The following is a 21,505-nucleotide window of genomic DNA, read 5'->3' as shown; positions in this document are numbered from 1 at the left end:
AATAAATAACATTCATATATTGATTATTAAAGTCATTATTTTGTTAGTTGGTAAAACCATTGTACCTGCAACACATAAAATCTGCTTTGCTGACAGTTTTGTGATTTGTCAGCAGTTTCTCTGCAGCAGGAAAAAACTTCACTGCTCTATGTTAGACTGTTAGAGTGACGTTCCTCTCTGCTCCCATGATGCTGTACATTATAGGATCACTTTATTTCTTGCAGTGGCTTGTTGATCTGAGCAGGACAGATTCACTGATGAACCTTTCAAGGCACATATTCTGTTTTGTTTTCCCAGAACACCTTTAACACAACATTTGAATAATAAACATTACTGTTAAGGATTAGAATCTGGTACTTTAATACAGTTGAGAGAACATAGCAGGAAGAGAAACAACAGGTGAAAACAACAGTAAACTTCCTGTTTTCTAAAATAATTTCATAACTTTTGCATTTACATTGAAGATACAGAATTCCAGCAACATCATCAGGAGGAGGAGAAACAAATTATTTTTACCTGAAAGACACAGAATGAAACACAAAAACAAGCCTCCAGCTTTGGTCACCATCATGGCTGCTATATGTTTTTAGTCTAAATGAGAAAGAAGGTTGTATGTTGATTAACATTATTATGATAAATGGCTGATTACTGGTAGTACATATTTCTTAAAACTCATCAGAGATTAGAAAATATCAGAACTATGAATAAATGTCAGAAATCAACTTCTGTCTAACAGGAATGACCAACTTGTGTGAGTGTGGCTGCAGACAAACTGCATTTAGCTTTAACATCATCACTTCCTCATTTATCTTTTTTTTCTCTCGAAGATGAGCCCTCTAGTGAAGAATTGATGTATTGCAGGTGGTTTTTCCACTTCATACTGATTTTACCTCTGAGGTTTTTGTTTTGTACTACTTATCAACATTCTCTGGATTTAAACATGTGATATGACCACATTTCATTACATTTTCATCCCCCCCCCCCCCAATAAAATAAAATAAAATAAAATAAAATAATTTCCTGCAGACATGATAGCGTGTTTTCATTTCTGCCAGAAACAGTTAGTTTTACATTTAAAAGTGCAAATCAGCCAAAAGATAGTAAAAAAAGCAAGAACACACTTCTTTTTTATAAAGTTGTCCTATTTTTTTTTGTCTTGAGTTATGTTTCACAGGAATTTTTAACACATGTATTTCATTATCAGACATGTTTGAATGGGAAAGCTCAGACATTTCTGTATTTCTGTTATTCCTTTCTGTATTTTATGTTCCAGTACAGAGAGTACAAACACTGACAGATGAAGCAGCTTTGGTGTCTCTGCTATGATACTGAACTCATTTTAGACACAAAAACCTTAAGGGGAAACGGTCCCTTTAAATCACCATGGTAACAACCTTTTCTTTAGTGAGCAGGCAGTGGCTCGATGGTGGAGTAGAGGTCAGCTGTGTGGTTGTCATTGAAGTGCAGTCTGCTGTAGTGATGATCATCCTGCTCTGCTGACTGAGTTGAGATGTTTCCATACATGTGGTCAGGGTTCATCTGAGGAGACGAGACAGTTATTATAAATTCATATTAAACTGCATTAAACATTTCATTGTTCTATCAGAATATTATAAAATATCTGTTTGTAGGTCTGAGCTGATAAAGGTTGGTTCATTGGCTTATTAAAAAACTATTTAAATCACAGGTTTTCATGGCATTGAATTCAGAGAGAGCTGATGTTTCCCATCAGTTATATCACTACTGTTTAATCCAGTCAGTTACAAAACCGACATATGAGACTGATATGAATCTACTGTGTTGTAAGAACTGTTAATGTAAAGTTTCTATTAAATGTGATACAATGATAAACAGGTTAGTGTAAATGTCTTGTCTTATAGTGATATATCAATGCTTAAAAAAACAATCAAATAGTTGTACTTGACAGGAAAAAAAAAATATCAAAGGATAAAGTTGCATTGAAGAATCTTTGTTACTGATGCTCATCAGTAATCATGATTCTTAAAGGCACTATGATCATAACCACCTCAGGAGCAGGTTTTGTTCTTGATTAGACATCAGCAGGTATGAAGTCATCACAGGCTAAACAATCATTTGTCAAGAAAATAGCATCACTATTTTAGGACATTTCCTTTGATAGAAGTACGGTCTAAAGTTTTTAAAGAGCCTCTAAAGTCTTTGCATTTCCCTGAGAAGGATCAGTAAGAATACAGATTTTTAGAGGACTCTTTATTTTTTGACTTTTGACTGTTGGCTGCAAAAAAATTTAAGACACTTGCCAGGAATATTGACGCCTGTAATTATTTATATGTGATAATAAAACAGAGCACCTGTTTCTACTTGTAGACCTTATTTCAAATTTGCACATAGACAAAGTATTATCATTGAATTATGTTTATAAGGTAATTATTTTCTTTATATGATAGTTTCTTGATCAATTCTTAACTTTAATTGATAAGCCTGATCAATTTTTACATCTGCTTTTTTTTTTAACCAACATTTTGTTTTCCTGTCTTCAAATGCTATGCAGCAGTTCTGATCACACTGCTAAATACTGACACATTAATTGATTGGCTTTAATACTAAAATACTGTACAGTGTGATCAATACAGAAACAAACACACACACACACACACACACACACACACACACACACACACACACACACACACACACACACACACACACACACACACGCGCGCAAACATTTTTTTCCTGATGGAGAATAAATGATCATTCAAATAAACAGTAATAGAACAGATGAGGAGTTGTTCTTGTTTGAATCCTGTTAGTACCTGCTGTTCGTTGTGTGAAGTTTCCCTTCTTGGAGGTTGACTGAAAGTCCTCTTTTTCCTGATTCATAAAAATTAATGAAAAAGTCAAGAAACATGACATTAAAAATAACAGGATCATTTTGAAAGAAAACATATGTTTACCTAACACACCAGCAGACAGTGAGAAGTATTAAAACCAGCAGAGCAGCAGAAACTCCTGCAGCTGCTGGTGTCCATGTTCCTGTGATACTTTGGACAGTGAGAGTCTTTGGAGCAGAGCTGATATCTTTGTGGGTTTTCACAGCACAGGAGTAGCTTCCTGCATCCTCCCTGCTGACTGGGTCTAGGATCAGATGTTTGTTCTGGTTCTCTCTCGGGGTCAGAGGTCGACTGTTCAAGTTCCAAATGTAGTTTGTGTTGTCAGTCAGAGGACAGCTGGTGCTGCAGGTCAGTGTGACTCTCTGACCCTCTGTCACCACTGCAGAAGGACTCATCTTCACTCTCAGCTCTGGAAGAGGAACATTGGTCAAAAACAAAAAATCTCCTGTGTGGCTTAGACATGAAAGATGGTTTCATGACTTTACTACAAAACCTCCTTGGTACAAGAACCAAAAAACCTCTCGGGTTTACACAATCCTTTTCTCCAGTGATGAAAAGTATTTATTTATTAAAGCAGTGTACTTAAGTACAAATTCAAGGTACTTTTGCTTTCAGTTTTGTGTAACTTTATATTCCACTATCTCAAATGATTATACTTTTTACTCTTCAATATTTATCCATCTTGCTATGTCTGGTATTAAAACTATTGTATTAAAACTGAAAATAGTCAAATTTAATAATGTAAATATATTTAGAAATTAACGGGTGACAGCAAAACTACAAATGATTATTATGATTTAAGGAACTCCAGTTTGAAATACCAAACAATCTGTGCATAAAACTGTCAAAATTAGCTAAGCACAGATGGGGAAAACTTTTATTTATTTAAGTTGATTTCTTGAAAACATGTAAATACTTTCAAGGTGTTACAGTGTGCTGATACTATATTCACAACATTTGAATATTTCTTCCACCTCTGCTCCTGTTCAGACATTAATGAGTAAAGTCTGCTGAGTAAGAAATTAAGATTTACCTGTGACAATCAAAAAGACTCCAGGCAGATCAGACTGTGTCCATCCTTCATGATCTTTGTTGAATCTGAATGTGTATCCTCCTGAGTCATTCTTCTTCAGGTTGTTGATGGTCAGGATGTGTTGGTTCTTCATGTTGTCCTGATACTTCACACGACCTGCAGCCTCAATCAGCTCTTCAACTTCCACTTTATCTTTTCTCCATTTTTTACTCCAACATTTGAACTCTTGCTTCATGTTATCAGGATGTGAGTATTCACATGTGATGTTGACTGAAGATCCTTCCAGAGCACAGATTCTCCTGCTGACATAATTCCTGATCCGGCAGTTTTTATCCCGAACACCTGAAATATAGATGGAAGATTTAGAGTTATTTAAATGGCCTGTATGCTGACATTTGTATTTATAGTTAACTAGAAAAAAAAATAGTTCTATATTACTGACAGGCCTCTGCAGAGTGAAGGTATTTGTGGTCTTTCACAGCACAAGAGAACCTGTATGTTGAATTGTTGTGAGTTAAACATTTGTGTCTGATTGCATTTTTGCAGCTCATGTAGGCAGTTTCAGGGTCAAACAGCTTACAGGTGGTGTTACAGGTCAGTGTGACACTATCTGATGTGTAATTAGTTCTTTGAACACGAAATTCTGAAAGATAATAAATACAGTTTTCATCGGTAACTGTGAAATAATGTTTATAAATTTGTTTTTGTTTTTAGGATGTCTACTAATAACAAAGGTCATATTTAGCTCAATTTTTTAAAAGGAAAATAAAAATTGAACAAATATATATTAGAGGTTTGATGGAAGATATTTGCTTATTTGTTGAAACGTCACCTCTGGGATATGTGATTGTCCCTTTAGCATAGGTCACACTGAAGCAGGTCTCTGTGATGGAATCTGAAACAAAGACATAATACTGATTAAAATGATTCACTGTGTGACTCATTCTGTTTGTTTTGTTGAACAATAAACATCATGACTCACCCACAGAGACTTCAGGGGCTCTGAGATGCTCGTAGCCTTTGACAGCACAGGAGTATGTGACTGCTTCCTCACTGCTGAGCAGCTCTTGGTACCAGGGAGACCAGTCCTCATAGAGAAACTCTCTGTTCTTGTACCAGATGTAGGCTGCAGGCTTTTCAGTCAGAGGACAGCTGCTGCTGCACATCAGTGTTACTGTCTGTCCCTCTGTGGCAGGAATCACCTTTACCTGCAGCTCTGAGAGGAAGATGGAGAACATCTTATACAATGATGTCATTTGGAAAGTTATTAATGAGTAAAAGTCACTGTACCTGCAACAACTTGAAGAGTAATATTACTGAGTGAACAGTTTCCTGGTTTCCTGGTTTCATACAGCAGTAAGTGTTTGCATCACTCTTAGATCATTGATGGTTAAAGTTGGGTTTTTCTCTTCAGGCATGTTGTACGTTACACGTTGTCCATCCACAGAGAGCTCACTCATTGATCCATTTAAGTGTACAGTGAACCATTTGCTGCTTGAGGTCAGATGTTGATGTGAGCAGTGCAGATCCACTGATGAACCTTTGAGAGCACAGATCCTGGTTTCTCCTCCATTAACACCTTTAATGGAAACTTTCATTAGTGAACAGATACATTATTTTTGTTACTCTCTGTTTTTATATCATGAATTTTAAAATAATGTTATAACTGCAGTGTAAGAAACAACTTGAGTATTTTAAGTTATAGACAGCTTATATAATTTATAATATATTTATAATAATATAATCCTTTTTATTCATGTTTAGTGACTCCTAAATAATTACTCATATCTTAGAGGCAAAGCACAAATTGAACACGGTATCAGACACCCATCATTTGTTCTTGTTGTAACTTTTACATGTAAAGTTGAGAGAATAAATACAACAGCTTGAATATTAAAAAGACAATCTAAGTGCACCAGCTAACAGGACAGTTTCGTACTTAGTTGTCTAACACATCGAACACACAAAACACGACTTCTTTCTTTCATTTGAGTCTGTTTTGTTCATCATATTACAAATGACGTGTTCTTTGAGGTTGTTTTTGCAAGAGCAGGAAGCTGCAGTGGTGAAAACTGTTGTCTGTGTCTGGTTTATAATGGTAACACCTCTGCGGTGAAACAGAATCTCCAGGCTGAAGATCAGCGATCAACATGAACAGCTGTGATGATGAACTCTGCTTACTCTGCTGTTTTTAACAGCAGAGTAAGCAGAGGTAATTGGAAGTAATTGGAATCACAAACAGCTTTAACATTCACACAGCATGTGTGTTCTAGAAAACCCCCACAAACAATGACATGGGATAGGAATTTTATAAGGTGGCCTTCAGAGGTCAGATGCACTGCAACATGGAAAAAAAACAAACAAAAAGCTGCAAAAACATGCAAAACACAATGGAAGTGTTGTTGGGGCGACAACAATATGATTTCCTGCATGTTTTTGTGTCTCACAACATCAACGAATACTCATCTTCTCATCAGCATGTCTCAGTGCAATCCTTTTTATCAGCAATCTTTAAGCAGCTGTTCTGTCACACTTTATTTTTATTATTTTATATTATTTATTTTTTATTACACAGGAAGATGTAATAAAAAAAATCGCCTACAAATAGAAATGCACGTGTAAAGAAGAAACAGAACAGCTTCAACACAAAATAAAAAATGCACAGGTACATAAATCAACAATATTCTTATGGGGTGTGAATGTGTGTATCTTTGTCACAAAATGTACTTGAAAATGACATGGGATGCCACAATAACGCTCCCATGAGACAGAGGCAAATGGAGATGGATCCGGGAGAACCGGGCCATCTGCAGCCCTGTAGAGCAGCGGTCCCAAAAGTTTTTTGCGCCACCTGTTTAATGTCAGACAATATTTTTACAGACCAGCCTTTAAGGTGTTGCGGATAAATACAACAAAATAAAATGATACAACCAAGACAAAAACTGTGTAATTTTATAAATATAATAATAAATGTGAATTCACCTTGTAATTGTGTAACATTATCAGCAACATCCTCCTGAAATGCACCAAAAACATCCCCCTCTCTGCCCCTTAATGCTCTCTGGTTGCTATGGTAACTCGGAAATATTTCTCTCAAAATAAGACACACAACTACAACACGGGAAAAGACCCAGGTAAGCCAATTTAACAATAAAAATCCTGAAAACCATAAATTTCACACCTGAGCCTCAACTCTCGTGGCATGGTACCAAACGACACATGGACCGGTACTGGTCTTTTGCCCGGGTGTTGGGGACCACTGCCGTAAAGTACTGAAGACCTAAGGCCACACATCTTGGCAATATCTGCACATACATCCCAGCAGGAGAGGAAGGGAGGCCTTAATTGGGCCAAGGTTCATGGCCAAAAGGGTTTGAGTTCCAGCGGACCAGATGATCTGTCATAGGCCGCCCCTGGGCTCCAGGCGCCAAGAACTGCCCAGTTTGCCTGCACACGCATACCTGCTCAAGATCAGGTTATGTGTTCAACAAAGGTTACGGTGGAGATCTGACATTGTACTAAGACAGCCACCTCTGTGATACTGACTGCACTTTAATCTTAACACACCTCATAATAATTATCTCAGTCTGGGGATTGTTGTTCCAGTAATGATGTTATACTTCTTATACTATCAACATATTCATACTGTGAGCTGACAGGAGACCATTTTTGATCTTTTTATATGTTGAAACACAACAGAAGATTCATTATCAAATGTGTGCAGATTTAAGTTTACACGTCTTTCTACTCTGTGCCAGTCATTTAATGATGATATTATTGTACCATAAAAGATTATAATCTTGCACTTTCGGACTCTTCAAGAGCTCATCAAAGCTAAAACGCTAAGACCTGTAAGGAGGAAGGAGGAGAAAGAGTCATTCCTACCTGAGAGACACAGAATGAAACCCAAAAACAAAAATCCAGCTTCTGCCACAATCATGGCTGCTGTAGATTTCAGCTTTAGTCAGAAAGTTGATTGTATGAATCTTTAAAAGATCTTTAGAGCTGAACGTGCTCCCGGGAAAGGCTGAAAACAGAACTGACAGGTATGAACATCACTACGTCTAAAAATAAACTGTGTGAAGGTTTAACACCTTTTAATCACTTCCTCCATCATCATGAGTTTTAAAAGGAATTGCGTAATGCAGTATTTTTGTCTCTGTATGTTTTTCATCACCTTACAACAAAAAAAACCCCCCAAACATTTTTAATGTTTTTAGTGTGGAAAAAAATGTCATTCTACATTTCTACATTGATATGGACTGGGTAATGTGTTAGCAGTGAAAGGACACCACTACTCTGATCAACCAATGAGCAACCAACAGAGAGCAGAATTCAAACACACTCTGAAAATCAAAGTGGAAATATGATACAAAATTTTGTTTTTGTAAATAAAAATGATTCTTAGTAGTTTGTACTGCCCCCACATGCTTTTATGCATGCCTGACAACATCAGCACATCCTCCTGAAGTCACAACAGATGCTATCCTCGGGGTCAGGCGAGTGTTGGGGTCAGTCAGTGCTATTAATTCTTTCATCCTCCAATAACTGCCTGCATACTCTCACCACATGAAGCTAGGCATCGTCGTGCACCAAGAGGAAACCAGGATCCTACACTGCACGAGGTCCGACAGTAGGTTCAAAGATTTCATCCTGGTACCATGTCAGTCAGGGTCCAACACAATCAGAGTGCTTGTGGGCAAGAGTTTGTGTGCAAGTGGGGTTGGGGCAGTCAGTGAAAAAGCGATGGTGGAGGTTCAGAGTTTTGCATGTCTCGGGGGTGGAGGGAGGAGGAAGGAGGAGGAGAATGTAGGTCTGGAGTTCATGTGTGAGAGAGTCGAGAGGTAATGTAATGCAAAGGGCTTTTCCCGTGAGATAGTAGATGTCCTGGAGAGAGGGAAGGGAAGTACCCATGATCTCTCTGCTGCTCTCACTACTCGTTGTAACTTTTTCCGGAAGGACCCAGTGCAGGAGCCATACTACCCAGTGATGGAGCTGGTGAGGATACTCAATGGTGCCTTTGTAAAAGGTGCTCATGATGGGGGTTGAGGCTCTTGCTCTCCTCATCTGCGGGGTGGGGGGTTCAGAAATGAGGGGGTGAAGTTACTGGGAGGTCTCAGCCTACACAACAAAATCTCCAGTGTTAAATTAACACTGGAGAGTGTCTATATGGGTCCACACCTCTGAGTGTTAAATACAACACTGTTGAGTGTTAAATTAACACTTTTGACAGTGTTATATGTTTAAAAGTAACCTAGTCAGTTTTGAAGATTAACAATGGCTAACACTGAGCAGTGCTGATTTTCTAACACTGGAAAATAACTCAAAATGTTAGAAATATTCCAGTATTGTGAGTACAAGAAAACAATTATTACAATATGATGTGTTAAATTTGCTTAGATGAGAGGGTCCAGCAGTAGATCAGAGGAATAGGTCTGTGTGTTTTAGTTTGGCTTAGCTGTAGGCCTGAGAGTGTGTGTAATTGTGTAGAGGGAAAGGAATTTATTGACACTGGCGATCTGCCTGTCATAAAAGGAGACAGGAAGCTACAGTTGGGGGGATGCTGATGCTGATGTTTTTACCTGAATTTAATAAAAGCTCATAATTGTCACAAGTTAGAAGTAGGTTTGCAGGAGACTCTCCACTTGCTTACCTGTAAATGTAAGACAACAAGAGGCCAATGGCCCAGTGGATGCAGAGTGGGGGTCTCAGTGCTTGTAATCTGTTAACTCTGTTTTGTATGTTGTGTAATAATAATAATAATAATAATAATAATGGATACTTTATTGATCCCCATGGGGAAATTACTTGTTTTTCTCTGCATTTGACCCATTCACTCAGTGAAGCAGTGGGCAGCCCACTAAGCAGGCGCCCGGGGAGCAGTGTGTAGGGACGGTACCTTGCTCAGGGGTACCTCAGGGTAGCCGTTAAGTGGATTCGAACCGCCGACCTTCCGATCATGGGGCGACCACTTTACCTACTGAGCTATCCCTGTGTGTGTAGAGGAATTTGGTGTAGCTTGGGAGAGGGGAGATTACTTTTTTGACCGGCAGGAAGTCACACACACACACACACACACACACACACACACACACACACACACACACACACATGCACAGTCACTAACGTGTACTCACATAAACACACGGGTACATGCACACACAGGCACTCACGTGTTTGCACATACATACACAAACACAGAGTTTGCAACACACCATGGGGGTTTTACAATGGGGTTGCTTCTATAAAACTGGTTGTAACAAACAAAGAAGTGAAGATCTGCAGAGGGACACCGGCCTTGCACATCTCCCCTTCTAGAAGATGCATGCGTAACTGGATGAATAAAGGTTTTGTAAAATGACTACTGAGTCCGGTGCCATCTCTGGATGCCCGAGGAATAAAAAAGAACAGGGGCGAAACTGCTTTACTTAACAGTAAACAGTTTGTATTTGCTAATGTTTGTTGAGTTGATAGAAATGTAGAATCGTTATGTTATGCTACTCCCTTTAAGCTGATTCCTGTTCTGTAGTGCTAGCTAGATGCTGGCTACAACTTACAGACACCAGAACTAATTCGGGCCCATTTTAACCCCCTGAGTAACCAGTATAAATGTTATAAATGAAAGATGTTCTTCTGTGTTTATTCTCCTTCCCTACATGTAGGATGGTGGGGGAGGCTATAGCTATAGTGTTTAACTGCAGGCACATTCCATGTAAAGATTCTGGTTTCCTTATTTAGTTAGAAATTTTCCCTTCCTGCCCTTTATGGGCTCACCTGTACTTAGGGATGGGTACCGGTATCCGGTGCCATGTTCTGACATAAACGGTAGTAACCAGACCGAAAAGCAGCGCACATTTTGGTGCTTTATTTCGGTGGGTTTTTTTTCCTGAGATGTCATACATTTTGGATTCTAGCCAATCATTTTACCTTTCCGAGGATAGTAGGTGGGCCCAGGTACGTACGTTCTTTTAGAGCAGAGCTACAGATTGAAAATGCCCAAGGCGAAGCGGTCAAAGTCTGGCTGTACTTCACAGCAAAAGATGCAAACTCAGCAGCCTGCAACAAGTGCTTTAAGGTGATACTGTGCAAAGGAGGTAACTCCTCGAATGTGATGAAACACCTGGCGACCTATAGCATTTAGTTAAAAGCCAAGAAATGCACCGTATTTGATAGCTTGCTGCGAGACCTCACACCGTGCACATCTATTGCGGGTGGGTTGCCTGTTATCGGACCCGGAGTTAGCAACATCCCCCAAAAACCCAAAGAGGAGAGTCCTGGCCCCTAGCCCTGCCAGTGTAGCAGAAATGATGACGGATGATGATGGCAGCAGCCATTCTTCTCTGTGTGAGTAGCTTAATGTTGTGTGTGTGTAATTTACATTGAGTAGGCTAACCATGTTATTACATTAATGCATGTAAGGTGAACTAGCAAACTCCATCGTAGTTACATGCGGCTCTCTTCTTGTTTGATGGCAGATACTCCCCTCACCCTGGCCAAAAAGGTTAAAATGACCAAAGAAAAAGTGGAAAACAGTTAAACATGAGAGGTTTTTGGACAAAGTTTGTTTTTTCCATTGATTAAGCACTGCTTCCAGCCAAGAGTGATACCATAAATCCCCTATAGCTTCAGAAAAGGCTAAAATTGTTATCTTTTTACAAAAAACAGCTAAACATGAGAGGTTTTTGGACCAATTTTGTGTTCTCCATTCTTTAAGCACCGGTTCGAGCACCGTTTAAGCACCGGCACCATTTCAAAAGTACCGGTTTGGTGCTGGTATCGGATAAAACCTAAACGATACCCATCCCTACCTGTACTTGTATATGGTGGACCATTAAAGGGGTTAAGCCCTATACGGGGTGTGAGGGGAGATGACCCTTCTATGAACAGAGATGTTGTTAAAACGGTTGTAACCAGGAAGTCACGTATACAGACACACATACACACACACACACACCCACATTCACACACATTCACTCACATACTCGCACGTGCATATACACACATAGCCTTAGCTTCTACGACACACCATATGGGGTTTACAGTGGGGGGTTGTGTAACTGTTTTCATTCAATAAAAGCTGCAAAGGGAAGCTGGGGCTTTGGAGCTGACTGAGGTCGGGTGCAGAACTTGCAACTCTGAGAATCTGACTGGGCTTCCCTTGCACAAGTAAAACCAATTGAGCTCTGATTGTCTTGCTTTGTTCATGGTGATAAGTCTCTGAGTTAGCGAGGCCTGAGAGTGCAGACCTAACAGAAGGGAGTAAAAGTAAAAAGTTGTCAGAAAAATACTCAAGAAATGCAGAGATACCTGAAAATTGGACTTAAGTACAGCAACTGTCCCAAACACAATCCAAGACAAGGGATTTAAGTTGTGGAGGAAGCTTTATTTGCTGAGATGCAGAACTTAAAATGAAGTATAAAAAACACTAAAAGAAACAAACAAAAGCTAAACTAGAAACTAAGACTCTTTCAACTAGGAACTCACAACTTAACATAAACATACTTAGCATAAACAACGGAACGTGGACCACACACGAACGAGATTCAGGACTTAAATACACACACACAATAACGAGAGAATGGACAGCAGGTGGCAACACAAGGGGAACAAATCCAGCATAACAACACAGGGGCAGCAAAACTGAACACATGAACACAGGATGAAAGACTAATAAAATAAAACAGGAAGTACAAAAAATACAACTCATTAAATCACAAAGAACTGAAGACTGACTGAAACAAACTTAATAGAAGATGTGAAAATAACCATGAATATTTCAAAAATAAAAAGCATAATGTCCACAAACTAGAAAACACTGGGTTACAGGCACTGACAACAGCATCATGGAAATGCTCCTGTTTTCAGGGCTGAACTGACTGTCAGGTGGAATAAAGAGGTACCATGTGTTTGTTTGTGAAGTGCACTCTGCTGTAGTGGACTTCATCCTCCTGCTTCAGTTGTGTTGAGATGTTTTCATACACAGGACCAGGGCTGACCTGATGGAGAAAAACAGCATTACATTATATTGCACTTTAAACTTGACTCCTTCTACTATATGATGGCAAAAATGAAATGGCCACTGGAAGGATTAGACAATCTACAACCCTAATCTTTACCTGTTCAATGTGGTCAGAACTTGTTGTTGTTGGAGACTGAGCAGAAGTTCTCTTTTTCCTGGTTGAAGTGAATAAACTGAAAATAAGTGACTTCAGAGCAGAGATTAAAGGTACTGCTGTGAACCAACACTTACCTAACACACCAGCAGACAGTGAGAAGTATTAAAACCAGCAGAGCTGCAGAAACTCCTGCAGCTGCTGGTGTCCATGTTCCTGTGATACTTTGGACAGTGAGAGTCTTTAGAGCAGAGCTGATCTCTTTGTGGGTTTTCACAGCACAGGAGTAGCTTCCTGCATCCTCCCTGCTGACTGGGTCTAGGATCAGATGTTTGTTCTGGTTCTCTCCCGGGGTCAGAGGTTGACTGTTCAAGTACCAAATGTAGTTTGTGTTGTCAGTCAGAGGACAGCTGGTACTGCAGGTCAGTGTGACTCTCTGACCCTCTGTCACCACTGCAGAAGGACTCATCTTCACTCTCAGCTCTGGAAGAGGAACATTGGTCAAAAACAAAAAATTTCCTGTGCGGCTTAGACATGAAAGATGGTTTCATGACTTTACTACAAAATGATCCTTTAGTCCTGTTCAGCGGTGAAAGGTATTTACCAAAGAAGTGTGCAAATTCAAGGTATTTGTAACTTCAGATTTGTGTAACTTCAATCTAAATCCTCTTACACAAAAGTATTGTAATTATTACTCCACAACATTTTTTCCATTTTGTAAATTAGTGTTTTCTCCATTTTTTTTTTACTATGATTTGGAATCATTTTCCTAATAAAATAAAATACCTATATTTTCATATGATTCATACCTATGATTTATTTCACTGAAGGCACTGAAGGCTGATCTAGCCAACAGTGTACATGTAGAGTTGTTAAGAACTGTGTAAATCTTACACAAGCACAACTATAAAAATACAAAATATACCTTCATGCATTTTTTACAGAAGGAAAAAAACTTGAAGGATGTGAAGCCTAAAACCCTTCTACATTACATGTAACAGTTATTTTTACAGTCAGAAACAGGCAGGTTGTCTGAGTCCTTTTAAAGTCGACTATTCAGAGATACATTGATCTGACAGAATGACAACATTTGAAATGGTGATCTTACAGATAGAGTTTTATTACTGTAGATTAATCTAATCAACAGTATACATGTAAGGTAGTTAAAATGAACTGATCCTTAAACAGCCACAGCTGCAAATCAAACACATGAATGTATCGATACACTTTTCTTTTTTCATCAGCAAGCCGAAATCAATTTCTTGTAAAGGGGTTTTGTGGGCCTACAGATTAACAACCTATAAATGGCACTGACAGATACAATGAATTTACCTAAGATTTACCTGTAACAACCAAAAAGACTCCAGGCAGATCAGACTGAGTCCATCTTTCATGATCTTTGTTGAATCTGAATGTGTATCCTCCTGAGTCATTCTTCTTCAGGTTGTTGATGGTCAGGATGTGTTGGTTCTTCATGTTGTCCTGATACTCCACACGACCTGCAGCCTGAAGCAGCTCTTCAACTTCCACTTTATCTTTTCTCCATTTTTTACTCCAACACTTAAACTCTGCCTTCATGTTGTCAGGATGCGAGTATTCACTTGTGATGTTGACTGAAGATCCTTCCAGAGCACAGATTCTCCTGCTGACATAATTCCTAATTCGGCAGTTTTTATCCTGAACACCTGAAATATAGATGGAAGATTTAGAGTTATTTAAATGGCCTGTATGCTGACATTTGTATTTATAGTTAACTAGAAAAAAAAAGACTTCTTTATTACTCACAGACTTCTGCAGAGTGAAGGTACTTGTGGTTTTTTACAGCACAAGAGAACTTGTATGTTGAATTGCTGTGAGTTAAACATTGTTGATTCTTGTAGTTTCCGCTTGTGTTTTTGCAGCTCATGTAGGCAGTTTGAGGGTCAAACAGCTTACAGGTGGTGTTACAGGTCAGTGTGACACTATCTGATGGGTAATTCGTTCTTTGAACATGAACCTCTGAAAGATAATAAATACAGTTTTCATCCGTAACCGTAGCATAATGTTTATAATTCAAATTTTGTTTTTAGGATGCTAAGAAAAAAAATTATTATGTCAATTAAGCTAAATATGACCTTTGTTAAAAAATTAACAAAGGTCATATTTAGCTTAATTTTTTATAATGAAAATGACATTGAACAAATATATATTAGAGGTTTGATGGAAGATATTTGATAATTTGTTTAAACTTTACCTCTGGGATATGTGATTGTCCCTTTAGCATAGGTCACACTGAAGCAGGTTTCTGTGATGGAATCTGAAACAAAGACATAATACTGATTCAAATGATTCACTGTGTGACTCATTCTGTTTGTTTTGTAGAACAATAAACATCATGACTCACCCACAGAGACTTGAGGGGCTCTGAGATGCTCGTAGCCTTTGACAGCACAGGAGTATGTGACTGCTTCCTCACTGCTGAGCAGCTCTTGGTACCAGGGAGACCAGTCCTCATAGAGAAACTCTCTGTTCTTGTACCAGATGTAGGCTGCAGGCTTTTCAGTCAGAGGACAGCTGCTGCTGCACATCAGTGTTACTGTCTGTCCCTCTGTGGCAGGAATCACCTTTACCTGCAGCTCTGAGAGGATGATGGAGAACAACTTATACAATGATGTCATTTGGAAAGTAATAAATGAGTAAAAGTCACTGTACCTGCAACAACTTGAAGAGTAATATTACTGAGTGAACAGTTTCCTGGACTGTCTGTAGTCTTCATACAGCAGTAAGTGTTTGCATCACTCTCTCTTAGATCATTGATGGTTAAAGTTGCTTTTGTCTCTTCAGACATGTTGTACGTTACACGTTGTCCATCCACAGAGAGCTCACTCATTGATCCATTTAAGTGTACAGTGAACCATTTGCTGATTGAAGTCAGATGTTGATGTGAGCAGTGCAGATCCACTGATGAACCTTTGAGAGCACAGATCCTGGTTTCTCCTCCATTAACACCTTTAACACAAACTTTCATTAGTGAGCAGATACATTATTTTTGTTACTCTCTGTTTTTCTATCATTAATTGTTAAATAATGTTTGTACTGTACTGTAAGAAATAACTTGAGAAAGTATTTTAAGTTACAGACAGCCATGCAGTATCTACTTTCTAAATTCTTTTTATTCATGTTTAATGACTCCTAAATAATAATGGATTGCATTTATATAGCACTTTTGAGACCCTCAAAGCACTTTATAGTTCCACTATTCATTCACTCTCACATTCACACACTGGTGGAGGCAAGCTACAGTTATAGCCACAGCTGTCCTGGGGCAGACTGACAGAAGCGAGGCTGCCATATCACACCATCAGCCCCTCTGGCCATTACCAGTAGGCGGTAGGTGAAGTGTCTTGTCCAAGGACACAATGACCGAGACATTACAAGACGAACTGCCAACTCTTGAGCCACAATCGCGCTTACTCATCATAATTCAATACTCAATAATTACTCATATCCTATAGGCAAAGCACAAAATGAACACAGTATAAGACACTCGTCATTTGTTCACAGCGTTATTGTTGTAGCTTCTACATGGACAGTTGAGAAAATAAATACAACAGCTCATATGTTAAAAAGACAATCTAAGTGCATCAGCTAACTGAACAGTTTCATATTTAGCTGTCTAACACATCGAACAGCAAAACAGAACTTCTTTCTCTCATTTTAGTCTGTTTTGTTCATCATATTACAAATGACGTGTTCTTTGAGGTTGTTTTTGCAAGAGCAGGAAGCTGCAGTGGTGAAAACTGTTGTCTGTGTCTGGTTTATAATGGTAACACCTCTGCGGTGAAACAGAATCTCCAGGCTGAAGATCAGCGATTAACATGAACAGCTGTGATGATGAAGACCTTACTCTGCTGTGAACCCTACAACCCCAATCAGAAATAATTGGAATCACAAACAGCTTTCACATTCACACAGTCTGTGTGTTCTAAAAACCCCACAAAAGATGGCTTAGAAAAAAAGAAACAAAAAACTGCAAAAACATGCAAAACACAATTAAAGTGTTGTTGGGGAAACAACAATGTGGTTAGCTGCAGCTTTTTGTCTATCACAACATCAGTGAATACTTATCTTCTTATGAGCATGTCTCTGCAATCCTTTGTATCAGCAATCTTTAAGCAGCTATTCTGTCACATTTTATTTTTATTATTTTATATTATTTATTTTTTATTACACAGGAAGATGTAATAAAAGGATAGAGTACAAATAGAAATGCACGTGTAAAAAAGAAACAGAGAACACCTTCAACACAAAAAAATCAAAAATGTACAGGTACATAAATTAACAATATTCTTACAGGGTGTGAGTGTGTGTCTTTTTCGCGAAATGTACTTGAAAATGAGGGTGGGATGCCACAATTACGCCCTCATGAGGCAGAGGAAAAACAGAGATGGAACCGGGAGAACGGGGCCATCCGCAGCCCTGAAGAGCCGCGGTCCCACCCCTTTTTTGCGCCACGGACTGGTTTAATGTCAGCCAGGATTTTATATCCTCCTCTCTGCCTCTTAATGCTCTCTGGTCGCTATGGTAACTTGGAAATATTTCTTTCAAAATAAGACACACAACTACAACGCGGGAAAAGACCCAGCTAAGCCAAGTTAACAATAAAAACCCTGAAAACCATAAATTTCACACCCCAGCCTCAACTCTCGCGGCCCGGTACTGGTATGTTGAGGCCACACTTCTTGGCAATATCTGCACACACATCCCAGCAGGAGAAGAAGGGAGGCCCTAATTGGGCCAAAAAAAAAGAGGGGGGGGGGGTGCAAGTTCAGAGGACCATAGCCAACAGGCAACTGTCCCCATCATAGGCTGCCTTTGCGCTCCAGGCGCCCAAGAACTGCCCAGGACTTGGCAGAGACCACCCTGATTGAGCAATCCCTGATCAAGACAGTTGGTCAATGACCACGCCACAACATTCAGCCTCAAGCCCCCAAACCCCTCACTTCATGACCATGTCCCCAGAGACCAAGGCTCAGCAAGCCCTACACACGCATGCATAACTGCTCAAGATAAGGTTATGTGTTCAACAAAGTGCTTTACTTGTCCCTAAGGACCCCAAAGCACTTTACACAACCAGTCATCCACACATTCACACACTGGTGATGGCAAGCTACATTGTAGCCACAGCCACCCTGGGGTGCACTGACAGAGGCGAGGCTGCCAGACACTGCCGCCACCGATATTATTGTACCATAAAAGAAAATAATCTTGCACTTCCAGACTCTTCAAGAGCTCATCAAAGCTAAAACGCTAAGACCTGTAAGGAGGAAGGAGGAGAAAGAATCATACCTACCTGAGAGACACAGAATGAAACCCAAAAACAAAAATCCAGCTTCTGCCACGATCATGGCTGCTGTAGATTTCAGCTTTAGTCAGAAAGTTGATTGTATGAATCTTTAAAAGATCTTTACAGCTGAACGTTCTCACAGGAAAGGCTGAAAACAGAACTGACAGTTATGAACATCACTACATCTAAAAATAAACTGTATGAAGGTTTAACACCAGTTAATCACTTCCTCCATCATCATGGGTTTTAAAAAGAATTGCATAATGCAGCAGGTTTTCTCTGTATGTTTTTCATCACCTTACTTAGTAATATTATAGTTTTTATTTTCTTTTAAACAAGTGCCTGACTTTATTTTTTTCAGCAAACCCCCCCCCCCCAAACCCCAAATTTTTAGTGTGGAAAAGAAAATGTCATTTCTACACTGATGTGGACTGGGTACTGTGTAAGGAATTAAAGGACGCCACTACTCTGGGCCATGTGTGATGGAAATGAGAATGACCAAGCAACAGAGGGCAGAATTCAAACACACCCTAAAAATCAAAGTGGAAATATGATACAGCAGGCTTTTTTGCCAAAATTTTGTTTTTGTAACTCAAAATGATACTTAGTAGTTTGTACTGCCCCCACATGCTTTTATGCATGCCTGACAACATCAGCACATCCTCCTGAAGTCACGACAAATGCTATCCTGGGGGTCAGGCGAGTGTTCGGGCCAGTCAATGCTATTAATTATTTCATCCTCTAATAACTGCCTGCATACTCTCACCACATGAGGTTAGGCATCGTCGTGCACCAAGAGGAAACCAGGACCCACTGCACCAGTGTAGGGTCTGACAGTGGGTCCAAAGATTTCATCCCGATACCTAATGGCAGTCAGGGTGCTGTTACCTAGCCTGTAAGGTCTGTGCATTCCTCCTTGGATATAACTCCCCGATGTTACAGACAGCATAACATCCTCCACAGCTTCTCCAGATTCTTCCACATCTGTCACATGTCAAAGTCAAAGTCAGCTTTTATGACAAAAACCCAATCTACAGGTCATACACAGGAATTTGAAATTGCAATGCTCCCATGACCCTCCTGTACACTAAAACAGTATAAAGATTAAAAAATAAAATAAAAGTCTTAAGTACAACACAATACAATACAATACAATCTTACATAAATAACAGTGTCCAACACAATCAGAATGCTTGTGGGCAAGAGCTCATGTGCAAGTGGGGTTGGGGCAGTCAGTGAAAAGGCGCTGGTGGAGGTTCAGAGTTTTGCATGTCTCGGGGGTGGGGGGGTTCAGCGGGAAGCGGCAGGAATGCAGGTCTGGAGTTGGTGTGTGAGAGAGTCGAGAGGGACAGAGCAGGGAGAGAATTCAGCACAGCCTGATGGATGAAGCTATCTCTCAGTCTGCTGGTTCTGGCCTGGAGGCTCTTCAGTCTCCTTCTGGATGGAGGAAACACTGCAAAGTGTGACATAAGATAAAGAAAAAAGTGCACAAGCAGCCATATCTGAGTCGTGTTGGGTCCTTTCTACAAAATGATATTGATTGAAGCGTTTCACTGTATGACCCACTGTGTTTTTTCCTGTCATATCTTTAAGACTTCTTCCTCTAAAGCAGTGGTGGGGGAATTTCAGTCCTCAAGGGCCAGTGTCCCACAGGTTTTCAACACAGCTGATTTAAATGGTTAAATTATCTCTTCAACATGTCTTGTAGTTCTCCAGAGGCCCAGTAATGAACTAATCATTTGGTTCAGGTGTATTGACCCAGGATGATATCTAAAACCTGCAGGACACAGGCCCTTGAGGCCTGGAGTTCCCCAACCCTGCTCTAAAGTGATATGGCAGTAATATTCAGTTTTGTCAGTAGATGGCAGTGTGGCTTAAATAACTGTTGCTAAAACCAGTTGAGATATTCATGCATAAATTTAACAGAAGCTTTTAGCCCCAAATGGGCAGCATGGACACAAAGTTTGTGAATGTGATAACTCAAGAATGAAGCAACATAGGATTTTGGCATTCATGTCGTAGGTGCATCTACCAAAAACATGAGTTTAAATCATTTACTGGTGACTGGTCAAGGTGTGAGTTTTCGCCTCAAAAAAAAAAAAAAAAACTAATAAAGATGTTATACAGCTTATTCTTCTGTGATTTGTGAGTACAGAGGAAATGTATACTGACTGTGACAGCGTCATTTGGCTGTTGCATTCCTTCTCTTTTTTTTTTGTCTCGTTCCTCATTCTCACTCCAGCAGTTTCAAAAGGCATCCAAGTCACTGAAATTTTCCCTTAAGCTGCGCAATAAAAAGAACCTTTAATACAACCAGACCATCAAGAATATATTAGGTGCAGCTGAGATGATGGTGATGATGAACCAGTTCTGAGTCCTCTGAGTCTGGGATCAAGATTTTTACCTTTTGTTCCATCCACAATAATGTACAAAGTCATAATACCTAAAATAGCACATTTATTAGAACAAGTTCAAATATGGTTTGTGTTCAATGAAAAGTTCCTGGATTTTAGTAGGCCTGATTTCAGACAATTTACTGGTTTGCTTGCCTTTATATGAAGCTAAATCTGATTAGGTTTCACAATGAACACACCCGAAACTCTGGCTGATTGGGACCCACGCCCAGTTTCCCACCTTGGCTCAGGCGATTAGAGGATCATCAGGGGGTCCTTTTGTCCCTCTGTGGGGGGTCACTCCCACTAGATTTATATCTGGGACTCTCCACCATTTGACCTTAGAACTGAAGAAGCTTCTCGGATGAGAGGTGAAACGTCTTCAAGCAACTTAAAGAGGTCCAGACGCTTTTCTTTGCAAGCTCCTTTGATTAGGTTTTGGGGCTTCCTCTTATTTGGTGTGAGAGAGCCTGACAGAGACAGAGTGTCTCAAGTTCAAGAGCTGCTAAGTCTTTAAATATCTTACTTTCAGTTCCTATAAGAAACTGCATCATTTCAGAAGAATTTTGGCCAACCCTTCTTTACAGCATTGCTTCATTTCATGGAGGTTTGCACATCCCTCTTAATGACTCAACACAGTATTTCTATCAGGCTAAGGTCTGGAAAGACTGGACTGGACCATTGCAACACTTTGATTCTTTTCTTTTTAAGCCATTCTGTTGAAGATTTGCTGCTGAGCTTGGGTTCACTGTCCTTTGTATCACTCA

General features: G+C 39.6%; 1 protein-coding gene across 1 annotated transcript; it reads right to left on the bottom strand.

Annotated features, from left to right (window-relative positions):
- Positions 1 to 362: 362 nt before the first annotated feature.
- LOC308395511 (B-cell receptor CD22-like) lies at positions 363 to 20,608 on the bottom strand. Its single transcript, XM_080880394.1, has 12 exons — positions 20,518 to 20,608; positions 19,507 to 19,798; positions 19,234 to 19,329; positions 18,352 to 18,493; positions 15,711 to 16,007; positions 15,403 to 15,636; positions 15,253 to 15,315; positions 14,805 to 15,017; positions 14,363 to 14,704; positions 13,157 to 13,502; positions 2,796 to 2,853; positions 363 to 1,539 (listed from the first exon to the last, which is right to left on the bottom strand). The coding sequence occupies exons 4-12, from the start codon at positions 18,404 to 18,406 to the stop codon at positions 1,402 to 1,404; spliced, it is 1,746 nt and encodes a 581-aa protein (XP_080736520.1). The 5' UTR covers positions 18,407 to 18,493; positions 19,234 to 19,329; positions 19,507 to 19,798; positions 20,518 to 20,608; the 3' UTR covers positions 363 to 1,401.
- Between the last annotated feature and the right edge of the window lie 897 nt (positions 20,609 to 21,505).

Source organism: Rhamphochromis sp. 'chilingali' (genome assembly GCF_963969265.1).
Source record: "Rhamphochromis sp. 'chilingali' genome assembly, chromosome: 4".
Lineage (NCBI taxonomy): Eukaryota > Metazoa > Chordata > Actinopteri > Cichliformes > Cichlidae > Rhamphochromis > Rhamphochromis sp. 'chilingali'.
Note: the sequence above shows the minus strand (reverse complement) of the source record. Positions and strands in the feature narration are given on the sequence as shown.